Source organism: Elephantulus edwardii, unplaced genomic scaffold, assembly GCF_000299155.1.
Source record: "Elephantulus edwardii isolate Elephantulus edwardi_28Jun2011 unplaced genomic scaffold, EleEdw1.0 scaffold00412, whole genome shotgun sequence".
Classification (NCBI taxonomy): domain Eukaryota; kingdom Metazoa; phylum Chordata; class Mammalia; order Macroscelidea; family Macroscelididae; genus Elephantulus; species Elephantulus edwardii.
In genome coordinates this window covers 1,094,005-1,103,208 of record NW_006400162.1, presented here as the reverse complement: position 1 = coordinate 1,103,208, position 9,204 = coordinate 1,094,005, and the positions used below count along the sequence as shown (strand labels likewise).

Genomic DNA, 9,204 nt, shown 5'->3' with positions numbered 1-9,204 from the left:
CAGAAACGCTCACAATCCCAGCTTCCGCCAAATTAAAACTTCCCCAGAACTTGTCTTTCTAACATGCCTTTCAGACTACACTACAAATAGCCAAGACATGGAACCTCGCATGAACTATGAGATTTTTTGTGAGCTCTTAAATCAGCTGCCACCCAAAAGAGTTTAATTGCTGTTCACAAACTACGACACCTTCATGAAGGAGTAGGTAGGAGCGGTCTTCATCACCACTCCCCTAACAGTGTTAGAGCTCCTGTCCCAGAGGCAAGTCCCAGAGCAGAGAAGAAGCCCTTCACCATACTGCTTCACCAGCAAAATCGAAATTATTTACCTGTACATCTTAATTTGCTTTTTCCAGTATACACACTAACTGTAATGAATCTTACTGTATAAGGCAAGTAAGACATTTTGAGATGTCGTTGTTGTTGTTGAGTACCATGGAGTTAGAACCAACTGATTCTCCAGCAAGTTTTCAGAGGCAATTAATTGCATGGAGAAGATTGATTGCCCATCCTTCCCCCTCAGAGCATCCAGTGTATTTGAACTGTGTGCCTTCAGAATTGCAGCACAGATTCTTACCATTAGGCCACCAGAGCTCATAATATATTTTATATCCTAAATAGATAGATAGATAGATAGATAGATAGATAGATAGATAGATAGATAGATAGATATCTGTGAAAGAAAAACAAGAGGGAGATGTAGGGGTTAAGCTGACCAAGGCAGAAGCTCCGGGGTTAAGACAAAACAAACACTGGGATACTTAAGATCTCGATTCTCATGCTGAAGGTGTGAGGACACTCAAGCACGAGTTCCTTGCCCCTTACCTCTTGATTAAGAAAAATCTTGAGTAGTTCATTCCAATCGCTAGGCACTTTCCTCTGTTCAGAGAAGTGTGACATCTTCCTGTGCAATTTACAGCCTCTGAAAACCCACAGGAGGGTCAGCTATGAGGCTCAACAGCACATAACAATGTGACATCTGGTGGGCTCTGCTCCACAGCAATCTTATGTATAACAGAAGGTACTGTTGCTGGGTATGCCGTCTTCACGACTTTTCTCAATTCTTCCCTGTTATCCTGGCTTCCATTCATCTTCCCACACCTCTCTGTCTCCTCCCTTTCTTTAGTGCTATTGTGCAGTTCAAAGTTATGTGATATATAACTTTGTTATAAAATATTACAAAGTCAAACTCAGAGGCCCAAGGAAGAATATGCTGAATTACTCCTTCTTCCTAACCCCAGAGCCATCAGTTATCTTTTTTTTTTTTAAATTTAGGTTGTTTATTTTTCATTTCAATGAACATCTACAGAGATTTTGGGATTCCATTCATTCATTGTTGCACCTTTCTCCCAACACAAACCCCTCCCCCCCCCCCCCTGCTCCTCTCCTTGAAAAGAAAAAGAAAAACTCCCTCATTGGTACACAATCCTCCCGCACGCCCCAAACCCCACCCCCTACCCCCAAATATAATCCACTCTGCAACCCTCATTGCATACTACTGCCATCAGTTATCTTAATCACTGTGGTACATCATGTTTGCTACACAGTTTGGATTTTAGATAGAAAATACTGAATGTAGTAAGTTCTTGAGTTCTAGGCAACTAGGAAAGATCTACTCAATAACAAAATGATAAATATTAACAAGTCATAAGCATTCCTGGGAAGTAACAGGTTCACAGGAAAAACAAAGAAATAAAGAAGAAATTTAATTAATAATGACTATTTAATTAATCGTGAATAAATTCTTCCCGTAACAGCCCTGAGCTCATGACATTATTAAAGTAGTGACAAACTGAAAAAGATACCTGTGCATTCCTGAAGGCATTGTTGTTGTTGTTGAGTACTGTCAGGTCAGAACCAACTCATTGCTGACCCTCCAGTGGGTTTTCAGAGGCAGTTAATTACATGGGAGCAGATCGTCCTTCCTTCTCCGGTCCTGCAGCTGGTGGATTCGAACTATATACCCTTGTGTTGATCAAACAACTCCATATCACTAAGCCACCAGAGTTCCCTAAAGTCATCACTGCTGTGTACCATCAAGTTGGAACTGACCTATAGCTGACCCTCCAGCGGGTTTTCAGAGACAGTAAATCACACAGGAGGAGAGTGTCCATTCTTCTCTGAAGGACAGCTGATCGATTGGAAACAACCAAACATCAGAGGGGAGTGGAGCCATCTTAAGTGCCTGATAGGAAGCTGTTTGGTCAGAATTATTACCAATTGTACAGTATCAGAAGTGTCAGCTGTGTGTTAACAGAACCATTCTGAAGCCCAGTTTAGAGGTTTCAGTAAAAGTTTAAGGGACAGTTAATTATTACTTTACTTTTGATTCTTGCTTGGATCTGGTGAAGTGAAAGAGGAGCATTGCAGGAAAGCTAGTGGATAAATGCTCTTCTTAGTCAGCAGGTAAGAGAAGAATTAAACAGAGTTTATGGATAGCTGAATCAAAGATTCATTTGATCTTCTGAAGAGCAACTAGAGCAAAAATTTTAAAAAGAGATTGCAAACCTGGATCAATTTGATCTTTCCATTGCACTCCAGGGCAAGGATCCAATATTGATGTTTTTCCTGGGATTTCAGGAAAATCAAGTCTAGCAGCCAACGTTCTTCTTCCTTCCAGTCTTTCCCTTCCGGCAACACTTTGAGCTCCTGTCCACTGCTGAAGTCCCAGACTTTCACAGTTCCTGAGCACAGGGAGAAAAAACTGTGGGTAAAATGCTTCCAGTGGGTCGGCCTGAAAAGATTGGGTAATAGTAAGCACAGATCAGTGGTTATTAATTTTATCCAACACAATGTATATTAGTGATTGTAAGAACCACAGTATGAATGAAGGAATGTGTAAAACATAATGTACATGAATGAAACACAATGTATTAGAATTTTGCATGCAAACCAATAAAAAGAAAATATTTTAAAAAAATGCTTCCTGGGAAAAGCTCTGCCAACAGTATATCTTATGTTTGTTGTTGTTGGTGTTGTTATGTGCCATCGAGTCGCTTGTGACTCATAGCGACCCTATGTACAACAGCCCTAAACTCTGCTCTGTCCTGTGCCAATCGCACTGTCTCTGACAATCCCATCCTGATTATCCCAGTCACTGAATCAATCCACCTCATAGAGGGCCTTCCCCTCCTGCGCGGACCCTCCACCCTCCCAAGCATGATGTCCTTCTCCAAGGACCGGTCTCTCCTCATAACATGTCCAAATTATGTTAGATGGAGCCTCAGAATCCTTGCCTCCAAGGAGCAGCCCGGTTTAACCCTTTCCAGGACAAATCTGTTTGTTTTCTTGGCAGTCCATGGTACTCTCAATACTCTTCTCCAGCACCACAGCTCAAAGGCATCAATTCTCCTTCTATCCTCCTTGGTCATTGTCCAACTCTCTGATGCATAACAAGTGATTGCAAAGACCATGGCCTGTATCAGATGCACCTTAGTCTCCAGAGAGACATCGTTGTTCTTCAGTACTTTGGAGAGGTCTCTAACAGCAGACTTTCCCATGGCAATGCACCTTTTAATTAGATCATATTTAATATTGAGTTTGTCTAGCACAGATTGCATATCTACATACATTGACTTGTCACAGACAGATAACAAAGAAAATGGATCAGGCAGTGTTTTGAAGTAAACACGTGAACATTGTGAACATGCGCTGACTCGCCTACCTGAACATCCCCTTTGAGGGGATCTGTGTTGCCTTCTTTCTAGGTTATCACTTAATGCAGAGAATTATCTTCTTAACACAGGGCTTTGTGCAGCAAGGTTAAGAATTCACTTGACATCCCTCACAGCATCTTTTAAGCCCAACACTGCCACCTTTTCTTATCCTTCAGCTATAATCCTATTGGACAGTGTGCCTTCTTTGCCTCATATCAGGGTTCTCTCCACCAGTAGTACCCACTTCCCCTATTGTTTGTTCACTAACAAGTTCATTGTTGTTGTGTTGTTATGTGCCGTCGAGTCACTTGCGACTCACAAGTTCATTAAGCATTAATTAAATTATTCTTATATACAAGCAGTGGAGTCTAACAGCAGTGGCACAATTAAGCATTCAACTACTGGCCCAAGGGGGAGATCTGGGGCATCACCCATGGAAATTTGCACTGTTAACCCAAAGGTGGTGCCTCTGGTGGTTCAAACCCACCAATGGCAATGTAGCCGAAAAGTGGGCAACCTCCTCCCATGTGATTTACAGCCTCCAAAAACCTTCTGGAAGGCCAGCTATGAGTTGGTTCCAACATGACAGCAACTGACTTTTTTGACTGGTGAGAAGGTTGGTAGTTCTAAGCTATTCAGAGCTGCCTTAGAAGAAAGTCCTGCAAATCTGCTTCTGAAAGGCCATGCCCCGTTAGTAGTTCTACTCTGAATACATGGGCCATGTGGAGTCACCACGAATAGAAATTGGCTAAATGGCAACTAATGGCACATGCCAGCACAGTGGTCAGGAGTGTGGAGAGAGGAGAACAGACGTTGGTTGTACCTGCTCTCAAGGACTGTGTGGCCTTTTAGAAAGACAATTAAAAGGAGTGATTGTGAGTTATCTAGACCACAATATCATATCTCACATTTTCTGCTAGCTTTTGGAAGAATTTTCGGTAGCCATGATTATGGGGCAGAGAACAGGGAGAGCCACTGATCAGCTTTCTTTCCTGGAAGGTGAATGAGAGGAAAGTTCAATGAGAGGAAAGTTCAATGCCTGTGAGGAGAGCTGCTCCTTTCCACAATATCCCAGGACCAGGGTCTTTGTCACCCAACACACATGTCTTTTCTTTTTTTAACATATGTACTTTTATGGAGAGAAACTGTCAATATTTATTTAATGCTTTGGAAAGATGTTTTATTTATTTACTTTTAAGGGAAAATTTAGTTTAGTTATGTGCTTGCACTTCTAAAAACCAGGCTATCACATCAAGATGCTCACTCATTCCATCAATTGACCTATAAGCAAGTATTCATATAGTTAATACATTTTTAAGAGAATAGACATATTCCAAACAATGTATTGAGATCTTCTTATGGTTTAGGTCAAGTAGATATTCAGAAATTCAGAACAAGATGAGATGAGTTGGGAGATAGTTTATCACTCTTCCTCTGAGTTCTATGCAATGAATTGAATACAGCAAGTGAATCATCAATCTTAGACATACAAACAATTCCTATGTTGTATTTTGAACATATAGAACTCATTTTGCTGCATGTTTTGACTACTGTCAACAGGCATTGAATCTTAGCTCATGTATCCAGAAGTAGAAACAAAGAATAAATTGGTGCAAACACCTTAGGTCCTAAAAGTAAGAAGCAGTCTGTGCAAGAAGTTTTTAGAAACTGTCAATCAGCTATATCAAGGTCATGTAAGGTATTGATATTCTGGTGGCCTAGTGGCAAGAAGCTGTGCAATCCCGAAGGTATGTGGTTTGAGGCCACTAGCTACTCCATGGGAGAAGAATGGGCAATTTCCTCTTATTTGATTAACTACCTCTGAAAACCCACTGGAGGATCAGGTATAGGTTGGTTCTGACTTGATGGTACTCAACCAAACAACATACTCAAAATCAATAGCTGACCAACAAGTGAGTTTTCAGAAAGAGAGTGCAAAGCACTCATACTCCAGATATTACTCTGACCATTATATGCTCCTGTGGCAAAGGTAAATCCACTTTCATCGACAGATGCTGCAGTCAGTTCAACATTGATGCCATGAGGATCTAAAATCTGGTATATCTGGAGGCCAGTCTCTAGTTCCCATACCTGTAAGAAAGAAGAAGAAGAGTAATCAAGTATCATTTTACATTTCAATTTTCATCAAAACTTCACAGTATTCAAAACTGTTAGTAAGCACTTCTCCCATCTTTCACCAGCCTCTGCTCCGAGTGCTGGTTTGGCCACGGGAGATTCTAAGTGGTGTCTTGTTGTCTGACAGTTTGTGCTCCCCTGGCTCTCCTGTTGCACAAGCAAGTGGCTGAGACCTGCAGTGATTCTGTTTCAGGTAGCTGCCCTTAGTTGTGGACGAAGTAATCAATAGTTCCTATCGGCATGATGCAAGGTTAGTAAGTAACAAGATAGAAAAGGAATAATTTAAAAATTACTTTAATACCAAGGTTATATTAATCTTGATAACATTCATCCAAATTAGCAAGGGTTACAAGGCAGAATTTGTGGTCAACTGAGTGGAATTAGAGACTTTGATGACCTTGTGCTAACCAGAAAGTCAACAGTTGGAACCCAGTAGCCCCTGCATAGGAGAAAGAGGAGGTGATCTGCTTCCCTGAACATTTATAGCCTTGGGAATCTGTCCTGTGAGGGGACTATGAACTGGAGCAACTTGATGGCAAAGGGTTTGGTTTGGATTCGAAAATACCTTTTAAAGGAGTATTGTATTTAGGGACAGAGGCCCTGCACTTTACAAGAGAAAACAAGATTTCATTATGCCACGAATGACAAATTGAAAAGGAGCAGTGTCACATTCATAGTCAAAAGGAGTATTTCAAGATCTATTCTGAAGTACAAGGATGTCAGTGATAGGACACTCATTCAAGGAAGACCTGTTAATACAGCTATTATTCAAATATATGCACTGATTACTAAACATAAATATGAAGAAATTGAGGAGGTCTACCAATATCTTAAGCATGCACTCAATAATCATTGGTGCCTGGAATACAAAAGTTGGAAACAAAGAACTGGTAGTTGGAAAATATTGCCCTGGTGACAGAAAAGAGGCTGGAGATAGATAGAATTTCCTATCTATCATAGGATATTTCTATCTAAATGGATTATAAATAATTTGTTCATTGCAAATATCTTTTTAAAAGAATATAAATGGCAACTATGCACAAGGATCTCATCAGATTGACTGCACAGGAATCAGATTGACTACATCTCTGGAAAAAGTCAATAGAGACACTCAATATTAGCATTTAAAACAAGATTAGGAGCTGACTATGTTATTATTGTCGAGTTGCTTACAACTCATAGTGACCCTATGTACCACAACTCTGAACCCTGCTCTATCTTGAGCCAGTTACACTGTCTCAAACACACTTGGATCACTCACATGCAAGTTCGAACGGAAGAAAATTTTTAAAAGTACCTAAGAACCAAAATGCAATCTTGAGTCTCTTCCAGTTGAATGGAAAACAATATCAAGAAGAGATTTGGTGCACTGAACACTAATGTGTGAAGACCAGATGAGTTGTGAGGTGACATAAAGAATGTATTGAGAAGTTATGGTACATTCACACGACGGAATACTACACAGGATACAGGAGCAATGATTTTGAAAATCACTACCTAACTTTGAGGGGTTGGAGAGCATTATGCTAAGTGAACTCACTCAGTTCCATAAAGACAAATACTGTATAAGATCATTATTATAGAAAGTTCTCACAATTTTATGGGTAGAGGGAGGGGTGGGTAAAGAAAATGGGAAAGATTTGGTGTTAAAAACAATGCATATGAACTTTGTAAGTAAATCAGTATAAAATTAAACTTTTATTTATTTTTTAAAAAAGAATATCATTTGAGAAGGAAGGAAAAGGTTGTTACAATGACAAGAAAGAAAGAAAAGAACAAAATGAATGTCAGAAGAGGCTTTGAAATTTACACTAGAATATAAAGACAAAACAAAGGGAAGAAATGTTGCAGGAAGAGACCTGAAAGAAACATTTTAAAAAGAATCTCAAGAAAACAAAGCAAAACAGTTTAATGTGCAAAGAGTTAGAACTAGCTAATCAAAAGGGAAGAATCAACTTCAAGCTAAAAGAATGGAAAAATTAGTTCAAGTCTCAAGTTGCAATACTGAAGAATGGTGTGGTTGTTAGGTGCTGTTGAGTCAAGTATGACTCAGAGCGACCCTATGAACAAAAGATCTGAACCCTGTCTATCCTGTGCCATCCTCACTCTTCCTGACATACAAGATCCCATTGCAGCAGTCACTGTGTCAATCTGCCTGATTGAGGGTCTTCCTCTCCTTCACCAACCCTCCACCCTTCCCATCATCATGTCCTTTTCCAAGGAATAGCCCCTCCTAGACAAATGTCCAAAGTAGGTGAGGCAAAGCCTCATCATTCTTGCCTCCACAGAGCATTCCAGCTGTACCCTCTCCAAGACTTTTCTGTTTTATTGGCCATCCATCAGGTGTTCAGTACTCTTCTCCAACACCACAGTTCAAAAGCGTCAATTCTTTTTCTGTCATACTTATTCATTGTCCAGCTCTCAGATGCACAGAAAGTGACCAGAAAGACCAGGGCCTGAATCAGATGCACCTTTGTCCTCAAACTGACACCATTGCTCCTCAATAATTTGGTCCTAATTGCAGATTTTCCCAGTGTAATGTGTCTCCTTATTTCCTAAATGGTGGTACCAACAATGTTAATTGTGGATCCAAACAAGAGGAATCTGTTGACAGTTTCAGTCTCCTCTTCAGCCATCATGACAGTGCCTATCAGTCTAGTGGTAAGAATCTAAGTTTTCTTTACTTTTTGATGCAATCCATACTGAAGGCTGCAGTCCTTGATCTTCTGCAACAAGTGCTTCAAGTCTTCCTCACTTTGAGCAACCAAGGTTGTCTCATCTGCATAATACAGTCTCCCTCTAATTCTGATGCCACACTCCTCTTCACAGAGTCCAGGATCTCAGATAATTTGCTCAGCATACAGTTTGAATAGGTATGGAGAGAGACAATTCTCCTTTATCAATTTTAAACCATGAAGTGTCCCTCTGCTCTGTGTTCTACTGAAGTTATTCTATGTGCAAAATCTTAAATGATCTAGGAAACATAAAACAAAGATGGTGGTGGTGGGGGACAGGAATACACAGGGTCACTGTACCAAAAAGAATTGGTGAACCTTGACACATTGCAGGAAGAAATTTATGATCAAGAACCAAAGATAATGAAGGAAGATGTTCAAGCTGCACAGAAGGCATTTGCAAAAAAAAAAAAAAAGTCCCCAAGGAACTGATGGAATACCAGTTGGTGAATTTCAACTAGCAGATGCAGGTTTTGATGTACTCGCTAGCTCATGTCAAGAAATTTGGGAGACAGCTACCTGGCCAACTGACTGGAAGAGATATATATTTGTTCCTAATTTTTAAAAAGGTCGTCCAATAGAGTACAGAAAATATTGAACAATATCATAAATAACAGATACAGGTAAACTCTTGCTGAAGATTATTTTAAAATGGCTCAAAGTGAACATTATGCTGAG

The 9,204-nt window shown here is 40.1% G+C and overlaps 1 protein-coding gene across 1 annotated transcript in view; it reads right to left on the bottom strand.

Annotated features, from left to right (window-relative positions):
- Positions 1 to 9,204, bottom strand: part of WDR64 (WD repeat domain 64) — a 195,162-nt gene that overhangs the window by 100,297 nt on the left and 85,661 nt on the right. The window contains exons 12-13 of the mRNA XM_006902445.1: positions 5,623 to 5,746; positions 2,508 to 2,683 (exon numbers count right to left, since the gene is read on the bottom strand). Of these exons, the coding sequence (XP_006902507.1) occupies positions 2,508 to 2,683; positions 5,623 to 5,746 (300 nt within the window). The remainder of the gene's footprint in view (positions 1 to 2,507; positions 2,684 to 5,622; positions 5,747 to 9,204) is intronic.